We start from the raw sequence: 13,657 nt of genomic DNA, 5'->3' as shown, positions 1-13,657 counted from the left end.
GAAGAAGGTCTTCAAAGGATGCAATATAAGGTTATGCTTGAAATTTTCATGAACAATAAATCGATTATACTTAAGATGCAATGATGCAATATAAGGTTATGCTTGAAATTTTCATGAAGAATCTGAAAACTTGGTATCATGATAAACAAATTCTGACATTTTACCTGTTTAATAATAGAAAAAATTTGAAAAGGCATGAGGTTGAATTTTGTATTCAAGAAAATGTATTGAGATTGCCATACCACATGAACTATTTATTGGCTTTGGCATTTTAAACAGATCCGACACTTTCAAGTTCTCAAATCTTTTCTTTATTGTTCATAAATTATGGGTCAAACTCAATACATATCATTCGATTCTTTCCTTATTCGTGAGCTTAGATGGTACAACAAATCTATCCGCAATCGGTTCGGAATATGATACGATAATTCTTTCTACAAGCAAATCTTTTTTTAATCATTTAATTGTAATTAATTACATTAGTCTTCTTATTATTTTCTCCATAATCCGACCAAAATGAGAACCATAATCGTATGGTTTCTTTTTTAATCTATCTTTAACATTTCATATGATTCCAACACATATTCATGCAACACATTAATATCGACAACTTACCTACCTATATAATAGCTGGAACAAATTTACGAGATTCTATCTTTCTCTGTAGCTTTTGGAATCTTGAAGCTCTATTCCATCCACAGCAGCATCCTATTTAAGATTCCCATGATACTTCGTTTCTTGCAGCGTAAATGATTTCATCTTAGAATTCGCTGAATTAGTCACTCAGTCCATGGAATATGTACCTGCATATTGTTTTTGAGAAGGTAAAGCATGTTCACGAATCTGAAGGAGCGGTGTTTGTTTTGGGTTTAGGAAAGCATTACTTGGTGAATGAATCACTACAAGTATCTATCAGATAAGGAGGTAAGGCATTATGTATCACTGCAAACTACAGAAGGATTTGTGTGTGGAAATAATTGTATGTGAAAGACAATGTTTTTGCTGCGAAGAGGACTCATTAATATATCTTTAATTGTCATACAATTATAGCAAATATAATTCAAAGGATAACTAAGGAAATAGAGTTCTACGCAATCACCATGATAATGAGAGCCATACATAAATATATGTAGACATATATGTGTGCTCAATAAAGTCTTCACAACGCACTCATGACAGCTATATCGGTCATATATATATATATATATATATAGTACTCAAAACGGTATACTGTTCTACCATGACCTGTCCTCCTAAATAATGACCGACTTTCCAAATATTAGTGGTTGGCCGGCCTTTATAGATCTCTCTCACGCTCTGTCTTCGTCGACAAGGCAACACAGATACAGAGAGTATGAGGTTTGCATGCATCACGTTGCTTCTCGTCTCCTGCAGCGTCGCGCTGCTCAACGTCAACGAAGCGAATCAGGCTGAGCAACTAATAAGGCTGACTCAATCCAAGAGATCGACATGGTCGGATCAACCTGACCCATGGCTCGATCTCGACGCCGCCGACTCGGCCTCCTCGTCGGCCTACGTCGGCCCTCAGGATGGCCTGAGGGACGCCGATAAGATCACAGCATTGCCGGGGCAACCCCGCGGCGTTGACTTCGATCAGTATGCAGGGCACGTGACGGTTGACCCGCAGAAGGGGAGGGCGCTGTTCTACTACTTCGTCGAGTCCCCTCGCGGGTCTTCGTCCAAGCCTCTCGTCTTGTGGCTTAACGGAGGTGATCTGAATGCCTTGCCGTTGGATTTTGGACCTCCTACAGCTTCGTTTTCCTTGGATGATCTCGATCGTATTTGATTGCAGGGCCAGGGTGCTCCTCTCTGGCATATGGAGCCATGGAAGAATTCGGCCCTTTCAGAGTAAAAAGCGATGGCAAAACGCTGGAGAGAAATCCTTATGCTTGGAATGAAGGTAATGGGAGGTTCTTCTACTTCAACTTGAGCACTTGGACCATGTTCTGATGATGACCGGCTGCAACTGTGACAGAGGCCAATGTGCTCTTCTTGGAATCCCCAGCAGGGGTTGGCTTCTCGTACTCGAATACTACCACAGATTATGATCAAAGCGGAGACAATAGGACCGCGGAAGATACATTTACCTTTCTGCTAAACTGGCTGGAGAGATTCCCCCAATACAAGAATCGCATGTTCTTCATCGCCGGGGAGAGTTACGCCGGCCACTACGTCCCCCAACTCGCCTCGCTCATACTGCACCGCAACAAGCTCGCCAACCAGACTCTCATCAACCTCAGTGGCATTGCAGTAAGTGAATCTGATCTCACGAGAGTCTTAGCTCGTCTGCCACAGCTTAACTGTTACGACATGGGTGATGTTTCCTCCTAGATCGGGAACGCTTATGTTGATGACGCAACCAACAGCGAAGGAAGGTACGAGTTTCTGTGGAGTCACGCACTGATATCCGACGAGACATTTGCTAGAATTCGTCGATCCTGCAACTTCTCTGCCATCATAAACCAAGAGTGCAACAAAGCTACAACAGATGCCGATGCAGAGGCCGGAAACATTGATCCTTACAATGCATATGCTCCCGTTTGCGTCGACTCCAACAGTTCTTCTGAGTCTGGCATATCGGTAAGATATCCATTCCTGCTGGCAATAAGTTAAGATGATTAGCTTCCAGATGAAGTTTAGATGTTGATGATCAAATACAACAGATGGCCGACATAGATCCCTGCTCGGATACTTACGTGGAGGCGTACCTGAACGATCCTGAGGTGCAAAGGGCTCTCCATGCGAATGTTGCCAAGATTGATGGACCATGGAGTTCTTGCACGTACTGATTGCTTCTCTGTCTGTGTTTATTTTAAAGATCAGCATGAGCGGATGAAACCTTTACACACGCTGACCTTTCCTTGTTCGAGTATCATGCAGTGATCTCCCTTGGAATGACAGTCCTAAGAGCACAGTGCCGGTCATGAAGCAGCTCGTCGACAGTGGGTTGAGGGTGTGGCTATTCAGGTCCTCTCATTCTTGCTTTAGCATTCCTTTTCCTTCTCGTCCAAAAATCTACAGACATAAAGTCATACTTATCTTTCTTGCTATTCTGATGTCTCACAGTGGTGATACCGATACGGTGTGCCCGTACAGAGGCACGGTTGAGGCAATCAAAATCATGAAGCTGCCGATCAAGAACCCATGGCGTTCGTGGTATTCCGACAAACAGGTAATTGGCAATCTGCCATCGACCTCAAATATTTAAGGTTTGGAGAAGACAAAAGAATCCGAAGAACTATGATGTGTTGTTATAGGGTCGGTCTAGATTCAGATTTGATGCTTGTGCAACTTTTGGATATATGTTATCAGGTAGGAGGCTATGTAGTTGGCTATGGAGGAGGACTGACGCTCGTCACGGTAAGGGGAGCAGGGCACATGGTTCCGAGCTACCAACCGGAGCGAGCATTGTTGATGTTCTCCAGTTTCCTCCGTGGAGAGCTCCCACCACCTTCTTCCTAAGATGTTGTTCACTGCAACCCCTGCTCTTCATTGCACTTTTGAAAGAGAAAACATACTCTTGGAATTTTAGTCCATTTAAATATTTATATTTGTTGAAACATATACATGAGAAAACTTACTCCTTGGGCTGAGACTTTGCCTGTGTTGCTCGACTTGGAATCACCGGTAATATCACCTGATGATGGGAGAGATAATATACTGCATCAACAGATCTACTGAGCTCAAAGAAGAGGGAGTATTGAGGCAGGAGCTGTAAAACCTAATAATTTATTTTTAACCCTGTACTCTCATCTATAAATAGAAAAAATCTCTAGGGCTTAAGTGATTTCTCTTTCAAGAGTATCTAGTTCTCCTTGCATATTATTAATGTCATTATGCCTTTACAGATCACGTAAAGATCTTTCTTAGATGACATTGAAAGATATACATAATAAATTTAATTTAATATTATTTGATTTCAATCTTAGCATTAAAAACATATCACAACTATTATGTTTAGCTCTAGCTCCCAAGAGCTCATTCACATATCCAACTCAACAAAGATAAGTACCGACATCCGCTTTAGATTCATATTTTTAGTTTTTCATTACTATTTCTGAGCAGTAATCAACATATATTTGCACAGCAATAAAATTGGACGCCAATACAAATGTCAAATATAAATTTTGAACCCCTGCCCTATAATACATGAACAATACAAAGAAGTACAACAAGATTATTATCAGCAGGAAACAAGAAGATAGAAGCATGTCTAGCATAATTTTAGCACTTGATTTGTTGATGCAAGATTCTATTGCAATTAAAATTTTAATATAATAGAGGTATTATTATAGTTTTTATGCTTATAAGGACTAAACATCGTTGAAGACATTTCATTTAAATCGAATGTCCTTCATCTTCCTGCTACTCTATGAACCCATCACATCTGATCTAGCAGGTTCACAAATCTCCAAGCAAACCGGCAGATGTCAAACTCTGGCCCGACCGCCACTTGTCCGCCCACGAATCAAAAACGATCTCCCCGCCGCATGTGACACGACGTGAGATTCATGCGTACCGCGGCGTCACGAGCGAAAACGGAACGGCCATCCTCTTCCACTTCCCGAGCGTTCCCCTGCGTCTGCTCCTTTCCGAGGTTCTTTTCCTTCCCCTAAACACAACGCACCCAATCCCATCCCCACCCCACACACACACATACACACGAACACGGAAGCGGCTTGTCCTTCGCTTCTCTCTCAAAGATTCGCTCTCTCTCTCTCTCTCTCTCTCTCGTTCAATCATCGGCAGCGAGGGGTTCTGAAGTTTCCCTTCGGGGATGGTGTCGCTCCGCATTCTCTGTCTGCCCTCCTCGCTCTCCGTTGGCAACAACCGAAGAACGAGGTTAGGGTTCAGCTTCTTTTTCGCTTTAGTGAGTGGCATTTAAGATTCCGCTGGCTTTCTCTTGGGAAAAGGAGACGAGTGGTGGTAGAGATCTTCTCTCTGCTCTTTTTCTCTTCACTCCTCTGGCTCCATCTCAGATTTCTCGTTTGTCATTGGTGCTTTTGACTCCTTGGTCTTCTCAGCACGATCTCTTCTCAGTTGCAGAGAAGAGCACAGTTAGTCCGTTGATTCCTTGATCAACTGACGGTGATGGCAATGTCGTTGACTGACGCCGCGGCGGAGCCGACCATCCCGGATCCGGCAGCACCTGCAACCCGCCACACCTACGTCCCTCGCTTTCTCAGGAACTCGTATGATCAATTTGGGAACTCCTTTTCTTCTTGTCGATTCGACATTCCTCCTCATCGTGCCCCCTCCTTCCTCCAATCCTCCCCCCGCATCCCTTCCAACCGCCGCGGCTCCAGTGACCGAGAATCTGATGGTCGAGCTTCTGGCCACCGCTCCCGCCGTGGTAAGGCTCGACGGGAGCGGAACCCCTTTGAAATCGCCGACGAGTTCATCGGCTTGGGGATATCGGATAATGACGCTTCTGGCGGCGGTGGCGAGGGGATCAACTTCGACGCCTACGACGACATACCCGTCGAGGTGAGCGGGCTTGATGTGCCCCCGCCCGCTACAACCTTTGCGGGGATCGATCTGGAGGAGGCCCTGAACCAGAACATTCAGCGCTGCCGATTCGTGAAGCCTACTCCGGTCCAGCGACACGCTATACCCATACTGGTGGCCGGGCGCGATCTGATGGCCTGTGCCCAGACCGGGTCGGGGAAGACCGCTGCATTTTGCTTCCCGATCATCAGCGGTGTAATGAGAAACCGCCGGCAGTTCCCGACCAAGGGGCCCTCTGGCGGTGATCGAACTACCTTGCCTCGTGCACTTATCCTGTCCCCCACCAGGGAGTTGTCGTGCCAGGTTCGGCATGAGCTTCACTTACATTGCTTTATATATTCTTCATGTTTTTGATTCATTGCCTTTGTCCTATTTCGCATGGCGATTCACATCACAGATTCTTGGGGAATCAAAAAAGTTTGCCTATCAAACAGGGGTCAGAGTTGTCGTGGCTTACGGAGGAACTCCCATCGGTCATCAGGTATATTTAATAGCTCCCTCTAGCTGTACATTATTAAGCGTCATTATTTTGCATACATTAAGGGTACATTGATATTGACTGCAAAATTCTAATAATCTGCACAACTTTTGAACGTTTTACTAGTTCAGGTTTTCTGCAGTGGAAGGCTAATAGATTCTTTCTGTAGTGAGAGAGTGTATTGTCACTAAAAAATAACTATAGATACCAAAGGAACCTCAAAAAGGATCTATCCAATGTACCACATTTCTCAACTTATTTGATGTCAATTTGAGGATGTAAAATAGTCGTTTTCGTGTAGTATTGTTTCTTTTCTTCAATTAGATATGTGACTTCGATACAGGAGTACTAATTTCATCAAGACATTGAAGACTTCTGCTAGTGCTGCTTTTTTGTTACTAAATATTTTTGGTCCTTTATAAGTAATGTGGTAGTATGTGTTTGTCATTGTTAGATAAAATGGATGGGGCACTTTTAGTTTCTGCACAATCTTGTCGACTTCTTACTGGATTGACAGTATATTCTATAATGCAGTACTGGGAAATCTGTGGTTTGACATGCTGATGTGATTGTTGAGAGCAATGGCATGAGTCAAATTATGTTTAGATTATTCTTCACGATGCTCTGAAACTGCCTTATATGTAGTTTCATTGTTTCATTGACTACATTCTATTTACATAACCACTTAATTAGACACATGATTTTGCTCCTCTTTGATCGCTACTATCGTTGTTGTATGGAGTGACACTTGGAGTTCAATCTACACTATTGTCAGTTACTGATTTTATCTTTTTCTGTGATTATTATTTGTGGTTATTTCTGTGACATCAGTGTTGCTGTTAGATTTCAGGATTAGTCTAAGAACTCTGAATGCCATATCATGTCCCTTCTCGCGTGAAACCAAAAGAAAGATAGTAATGATTTGTGAAAATAATCAGTCTTTCTTCGTAAAGATTTGAACAATGTAAAATGCACCATCATAATATTAAGTGTGTTTGCTGTGTAGCTTTATTCTATGTTGCATGTCTTTATGAAGTAGTTTTGTTAGATGTACTTGACCATGTACAGATCTGTTTCCATTCCGTGAATTTTTTGATTTGGCATGCAATTGTTTCCTAATTTAATTTGCTTCTTTTGGTGTTTGTTTTATCCTTGTGTTTATTGCGTGAGATCAACAGCTGCGTGATCTTGAGAAAGGTGCTGAGATTCTTGTTGCCACACCTGGCCGTTTACTGGATTTGCTAGAGAGAGCAAAGGTTTCTCTTAAGGAGATCAAATATTTGGCATTAGATGAAGCTGACAGGATGCTGGATATGGGTTTTGAACCCCAGATCCGCAAAATAGTCCAGCAAATGGACATGCCGCCACCAGGCCTAAGGCAGACCATGCTTTTCAGCGCAACCTTCCCACAGGAGATACAGGTTAACATATGTCACCTTGTGTCATTTATTCACATGTGTATGATCATCGATGGGATTCTTATAATAACTTGCGGTTGAAGCTGAGCATCTATTTACCTCACATAGATCTACAGACACTAAAGAAACATAAAGAAAGAGATCTTCTATGTCTTTATTGATTAAGTATGTTTAATGAGAAATAAATTATTTGTGCTATTGGATTGATTCATTATCTGAGTTTTGCAAACTTTCTTATGTGAAATTAATACTGGTTGTCTCCTTATGCAGCGTTTAGCTTCAGACTTTTTATCAAATTATGTTTTTCTGACTGTTGGAAGGATCGGATCTAGCACAGATTTAATTTCGCAGAGAGTTGAATATGTTCCTGATGTGGATAAAAGAGGCCGTCTGGTGGATCTTCTTCATGCACAGAGAGTAAATGGAATTCACAGCAAGGTCATAAGAATTATTGTTCTTCCATGTACTCTGTGTGTATTCAGCTAATGTTTCATTTTATTTGGGTTAATATCATAGACAACCACTTTGTGTTTATGTCAGAATTCAAGATTATTGACTACAATATGCCCTTTGATTCTAGGCCCAAAAAATATTTTTCTTCTGTGCTGGATTATTTTGTTGTTTGTCCTTTATGCAGTTTTCTTTTTATGTTGCTAACTTCTTCATAGTGATAGTTAATAACATGTTTTCGTTTCTGCAGCAATTGTTGACACTAGTTTTTGTGGAAACCAAAAGAGCAGCTGATTCCTTGGAGCGCTGGCTGTCTAAAAATGGGTTTCCTGCAACATCTATTCATGGCGATAAAACTCAGCCAGTAAGTTAGTGTAACTTTTTTGTCCTATTGCCTAAAACCCCAAAAGAAATAACTTGCTTGGAAGCGGCTAGGACTTGGTTCTTGACCACCTCTCACCTGTGCATGTGTTTTGTTGTTGTGTTTCTCTTATTACATGTCTAACAATCCTGCACTCACTTTTTTGCTGTACTTTGTTCCTCAATGTTACCATATTGAATGACATGTTTAAATGTTATCATGCTAAACATTATTATCTTACTAATTAAATTGGTTAAAAGATAAAAATATGTTAATTCTGTCATCATCTAAATTTCAGAGCCTGAATCATGTGATGTTCATTGACATACTGAATCATTCAATACTATGTTAAGATTGTGATGATGCCATAAAATGGCATCGATTGTCCTATTGTATGGAGATTTCTTTTGTTTTGACAAATATCATGATCATTTTTTCATTACATAGCTTTTCATCTACTTTGCTTACCTGGATGGTTTTTCAATTTGGATTTATTCTTTGTTTTTCTTAATAACTTCTAATTGGTCTGGTAATTGTAATTCTATAAGGAAATAATTGGTAATTCTAAAAAGGAGCAATTGAATATCTTGGTAGCTATTTTTTAAATGGAATTTTCTAATGAATTTTGTGTTTATATTCATGTGATTGGTTCTCATGGCTAAACTAAGTATATTGTTTTGAGAAAAATTGTTTAAAATAAGCACCATTACTTTACACCTAGCAATTCCATCTAACTTTATTATGTAATTGTGAAGCAATAAGTGGTGTCTGTCAGACCATATACTGAAGGTTTTATGGTTGTTCAGCCCGTGCTCAGACCACAATCTGCAGGTTTATGCTACTATTACATGAAGATTGTAGTAAGAATGAAGTTCCATACTTCAGAATTTTTTTGGTGATCTTTTATTTGAGAGTTCAGCTGATCATATGGATTGTATTGATTCTGTAGCTTATTTTTCCCACTGCAATCATATTCATTATTTATTGAAATAGGAGTCTGTTTATTTGACATAACCCACCTAAAGAACCAACTTAGGTTGAATCTGTTGAAAGGTTCAACCGATTCACTGGTTTATGTAAGCCATTCACATTGGCCTCTTCCAAAGAGCCGTTCGATGTGCATTTGTATAATTGTCGAAGTATTTTTTTGTCTTCCATTAATGTCAGTGTCTTGTCTTAGATCCATGACTAAAAAGACCATATAATTTGTTGCTTCATTTTTTGATATTGAAATTTTTTTCTTATCCTAATATTTGCTGTTTGGATGAAATCAAGGAAAGAGAGCGTGCTTTGAGATCCTTTAAGAGCGGTGCAACTCCTGTCATGGTGGCAACTGATGTTGCGTCGCGCGGACTGGACGTCCCACATGTTGCTCTTGTCATCAATTTTGATCTGCCGAAAGACATAGATGACTATGTTCACCGGATTGGAAGGACAGGCCGAGCTGGAAAGACTGGTAAGGCTACTGCATTCTTTAACGAGGGAAACCAGCGGCTGGCAAAGTCGCTTGCCGAGTGCATGGAGGACGCTAACCAAGAGGTCCCGGACTGGCTTTATAACCATGTTGCTCGGCCATCATATGGTGGCGGGAGGAGACGAGGGTCTAGTACCAGAAGGTTTGGTGGCCGTGACTTCAGGAAGGATATCGGAGGAGGAAGCCCTGCGGCAAACTCACACAGAGGAGGTAATGTTATAGCTGATGTTAATTATGCGTCTGACGGCGGTTTTGATCATGAGCCAATCATTGGTGGCCGCAACTACAGGACAGGTACTGGGTGTGGAAATCCTTCGGTTAAATCATATGAAGGAGGCAATATTGTAACCGATGGCAATGATTCTTGCGATGACCGTTTAGATCATGTTGCAATCAGTGCCACTGTGGGAGGAACTCGCTCCGTTAGCTCATATGGAGGAGGTAATGATATAACTGATGGCAATAATGCGTTTGAGAACGACGGCGGCTCTAATTATGGGTCAATCATTGCCAATGGTTGGGTTTGAACTGTTGTGTTCTCTGACAAACACAGTAATAGCTTGCTGACTCTAGCATGGAAGCTTCTGAAATTTAGTTCTTTTTCTTGGTTTTTCTTCTTTCGTTTAGGACCTCCTGGCTGGTGTCAGTATATTTTTGTTGATTCAGTGGACAATGTTAAGGTTTTTGGGATGCATTGGAGCTCTTGTTTTGCTCCCTGTAAGTCAAAACTGAAATCACTTTTGCAATTTCCTAACTATGGTGATCATGGTATTTATTTGGTTTACTTTCGTTTTTGCCTGTTCTATATTTTATTCAAGTGAGCTACCTTCCACTCTGTTTGTCATGTTTACCTATTTGGAGCAGACTATCTTCCTTCTTTCTGTTCCTCCATCCATCTTTTAAGTAGTCGAGGGCTACACGATCTGGTCAAATCCGCCGCTGGCCACTTCCGGAACAGTTACTTGTCCTGCTGTCCTGTATCAGGGATTCGGCAACCGAGCGAGATCGATGTCGGACCAGTCCTCGTCCCTCGCCTTCATCTCCGACCCCAAACTCCGAGCCATGGAGTGTATCTCCTCCGCCCATGGATGGGTCCTGTCGCCCGATGAGAATTTGTGCATGTGTATGGAGTCGTCCCTGATGCCGGCATCCACCCAGCTGAAACCCACTTCCTTCCTGACCCCTCTCTGCCTCATCCCCCTTCTCATCTTCGCCACATTTGCCCAGTCTCCCATATCGGCGTAGATGTTCGACATCAGCACGTAGGCCCCCGACTCCCCTGGCTCCAGCTCCATCAGAGCCTCCGCCACCCTGCTCCCCATGTCCACGTTCCCATGCACACGGCACGCCCCCAGCAAGCTCTGCAGCGCCGAGACTCCTGGCGGAGTTGGTGCCAGTCTCAGGAACTCCTCTGCTTCGTCCAACCTGCCCGCCTTCCCCAGCATGTCCACGACGCACGCGTAGTGCTCTGCCCATGGCTCCATCTCGTGCTCCTGCACCATCGAGTCGAACACCTTCCGGCCCTCGTCGACCATCCCCTTGCAGCCACACGCAACCAGCACCGCGAGGAACGTGACGTGATCGGGACGGACGCCCACGTGCTTCATCCCTTCGAACAGGCTCATCACCTCCTCGTAGTTCCCGTGTTTTGCGTGGGCCGATACGATCGCCGTCCAACCGACAAGCCTCTTCACGACAGTCTCATCAAATGCTCTCTGGGCCTCGTCGATGCTTCCGCGCTTCGCGTACATGTCGATCAGAGCACCAGAGACATAGGCGTCGGTGTTGAGACCCAATCGGATGATGCGGCCGTGGCAGCCTTGACCGTAAGTCAAGGAAACCGTTTGAGCTGCGGTTATCGCGCTCAAGACGCTCCCGAACGTGTACTGGTTTGGCTGGCAGTGCCCGATCAACGAGGAGAACACCTCAAGAGCTTCCTCGCGCAGCCCATTCTGAGCAAATCCTGAGAGTAAAGCATTCCAAGAGACGGTCTCCCTGCAGTGCATTCCGTCGAACACCCTCCTCGCCTCCTCCATGGATTTCAGCTTCGCGTACATGGTTATAAGACTGTTGGAAACATTCACCTCCGCAGCCATCCCGGTTTTGAAGCAGACTCCATGAACCATTTGTCCCTCTCTCATCAGGTGCTCGTCTGGCACAGCGAAGATTAATGCGACGAATGTGACATCATTGGGTTGCACCCCGTCCTGTCTCATGCCATTGAAGAGAGGAATTGCGTTTTCTGACTCGATCGATATCATGGTCGTCCATGCGATGACATCCCTCTCCGTCATATTCTCGAACACCCTCTTGGCGTAAACGATGTCCCCGTGTTTGTAGTACATCGACATGAGGACGTTAGAGACCGAGGCATGGTCCTCCACCCCTACCTTCGTTGCGAAGCCATGAACCTGGCATCCAAAGCCTACACTTCCTTCGTGACCACACGCCGAGATGACGCTGGCCAACGAAATGCGATCCGGCCTGACACCTTCCTCCCTCACCATCATAAGGAAGAACTCGATGGCTTCGGTTCCACAGCCGCCGTCTTGAGTAAGCCCGCAGATCAACGAATTCCACGAGACCAAATCCCTCACCGCCATTTCGTCGAACACTCTCTTGGCTTCGTCGGCGCAGGCAGCCCTTGAGTATGCGGTGATGAGTGCATTCCCGACGAAAACGTCCGAGTCGAACCCAGATTTTAGAACAAGGCAGTGCAACTGCTGTCCAGATTCCAAGTCCTGAAGGTCCGCGGAGAAGGCGAGCACCATGGTGAAGGTCACAGGGTCGGAGGGAACACCTGCTCGACGCATGAGTGCAGCGAACTCCAGCGCTTCCGCGCCGGAAGCAAACCCGGAGAGAATGGTGTTCCACGAGACGACATCGGGGCAAGACATGCTGTCAAATATCTTGCGAGCGAGGTCGAAGGAGCCAGATTTGGAGTACATGTTAATGAGAGAGTTGGAGACGATGACGTACGCGTCGAGGCCGGAGGACAGCGCAAGGGCGTGGATCTGGAGGCCTGGTCGGCCGCGACACTGCTTGAGGGACATGACGACAGTGGCTGGGTCGAGGGAGGCCTCCGATCGGAGCCGATCCCTGATGACTTGGAGAGGACGGAAGGTGGCGGCATTCTCCGGGCATGTGGGAGCGGGATTTGGATGCGTGATCTCGTCGAGAAGTTGGTGGTGGGAGAGAAAGGAGCGGAGAAGAGGCCTGTGACGGACGGTCGGAGCCAAAAGAGATGGAACGAGGCGGCTTCGAACAGCGAATGACCGTCGCATGAGACACACACTGAGTCGTCGTCAGGCCAATTGGAATTGGTTGGACGTATTTAAATCGTTTCACCGATAGATGCCGAGGTGGGAAAAACAAAAGGTGAATTTCTGAAAAAAAAAATTAGTTTTAGAAATTCTGGATGACAACGGGACGAGTCACAGAATATACTTCCCCAAATTATTATTATTATTATTATTATTATTATTATTATTATTATTATTATTATTATTATTATTATTATTGTGATAAAGCATATTTTCCTAATTAATCTATCTTATTTAAAAAATAAAATATTATTAAAATTAAATTAATTATATTAAATTAATGAATAATAATAATATGTTATGGTTGAAAATTAATATTATTTTATCTTATTTAATTAAATTAAATAATTTATAATTAATTAATAATCAATTCAATTAAGATTCAATGGAGTTTAACTTTGAATAAGACGAGTTAGATATTCAAAGCCATTGTTTAAATCTATATATTGATAAGACAATGATAAACATAAGGATAAGATGGGATATGTTATGTTTATCTTTACTTTATACCCACGTGATTAATAAAAAATATCTCTCATCCCCTCCTCATTATGGGTGAATCCACATGCGTATTCATACCCATGAGTATAATTATACTTATATCGTAGAGTACATTTTTTTTAC

The 13,657-nt window shown here is 43.3% G+C and overlaps 3 protein-coding genes across 6 annotated transcripts; 2 read left to right on the top strand and 1 right to left on the bottom strand.

The window, feature by feature from the left end:
- Positions 1-1,354: 1,354 nt before the first annotated feature.
- On the top strand, positions 1,355-3,483 carry LOC135675077 (serine carboxypeptidase 1-like). The gene is made up of 8 exons (XM_065185345.1): positions 1,355-1,730; positions 1,814-1,921; positions 1,997-2,271; positions 2,353-2,601; positions 2,685-2,803; positions 2,902-2,988; positions 3,088-3,193; positions 3,334-3,483. Exons 1-8 carry the CDS (start codon positions 1,355-1,357, stop codon positions 3,481-3,483), a joined length of 1,470 nt encoding a protein of 489 aa, XP_065041417.1.
- Positions 3,484-4,623: 1,140 nt separating this feature from the next.
- On the top strand, positions 4,624-10,494 carry LOC135673154 (DEAD-box ATP-dependent RNA helicase 52C-like). 4 transcript variants are annotated; one of them, XM_065181938.1, is made up of 8 exons: positions 4,624-4,863; positions 5,062-5,832; positions 5,927-6,010; positions 7,186-7,428; positions 7,696-7,863; positions 8,126-8,239; positions 9,512-9,920; positions 10,000-10,204. In XM_065181938.1, the coding sequence occupies exons 2-8, from the start codon at positions 5,113-5,115 to the stop codon at positions 10,056-10,058; spliced, it is 1,797 nt and encodes a 598-aa protein (XP_065038010.1). In that variant the 5' UTR covers positions 4,624-4,863; positions 5,062-5,112; the 3' UTR covers positions 10,059-10,204. The 4 variants fall into 4 exon arrangements, with proteins under 4 accessions (XP_065038010.1, XP_065038009.1, XP_065038008.1 ...); XM_065181937.1 differs by having other exon boundaries at positions 5,068-5,832; positions 9,512-10,494; XM_065181936.1 differs by having other exon boundaries at positions 5,046-5,832; positions 9,512-10,494.
- On the bottom strand, positions 10,433-13,011 carry LOC135673153 (pentatricopeptide repeat-containing protein At4g32430, mitochondrial-like). The gene has a single exon (XM_065181934.1). The coding sequence runs from the start codon at positions 12,992-12,994 to the stop codon at positions 10,691-10,693; it is 2,304 nt and encodes a 767-aa protein (XP_065038006.1). The 5' UTR covers positions 12,995-13,011; the 3' UTR covers positions 10,433-10,690.
- Between the last annotated feature and the right edge of the window lie 646 nt (positions 13,012-13,657).

Source organism: Musa acuminata, chromosome BXJ1-5 (genome assembly GCF_036884655.1).
Source record: "Musa acuminata AAA Group cultivar baxijiao chromosome BXJ1-5, Cavendish_Baxijiao_AAA, whole genome shotgun sequence".
Lineage (NCBI taxonomy): Eukaryota > Viridiplantae > Streptophyta > Magnoliopsida > Zingiberales > Musaceae > Musa > Musa acuminata.
The sequence above is the reverse complement of the archived record's forward strand: the minus strand, read 5'-3'. Positions and strand labels throughout refer to the sequence as shown.

Coding starts and splice junctions, on each gene's coding strand:
- LOC135675077 (XM_065185345.1), top strand. CDS start 1,355: ATGAGGTTTGCATGCATCACGTTGCTTCTCGTCTCCTGCAGCGTCGCG. Junction 1,922..1,996: donor TCCTTATGCTTGGAATGAAG/GTAATGGGAGGT, acceptor CAACTGTGACAG/AGGCCAATGTGCTCTTCTTG. Junction 2,804..2,901: donor GGACCATGGAGTTCTTGCAC/GTACTGATTGCT, acceptor AGTATCATGCAG/TGATCTCCCTTGGAATGACA.
- LOC135673154 (XM_065181937.1), top strand. CDS start 5,113: ATGGCAATGTCGTTGACTGACGCCGCGGCGGAGCCGACCATCCCGGAT. Junction 6,011..7,185: donor GAACTCCCATCGGTCATCAG/GTATATTTAATA, acceptor TGAGATCAACAG/CTGCGTGATCTTGAGAAAGG. Junction 7,864..8,125: donor TAAATGGAATTCACAGCAAG/GTCATAAGAATT, acceptor TCGTTTCTGCAG/CAATTGTTGACACTAGTTTT.
- LOC135673153 (XM_065181934.1), bottom strand. CDS start 12,994: ATGCGACGGTCATTCGCTGTTCGAAGCCGCCTCGTTCCATCTCTTTTG.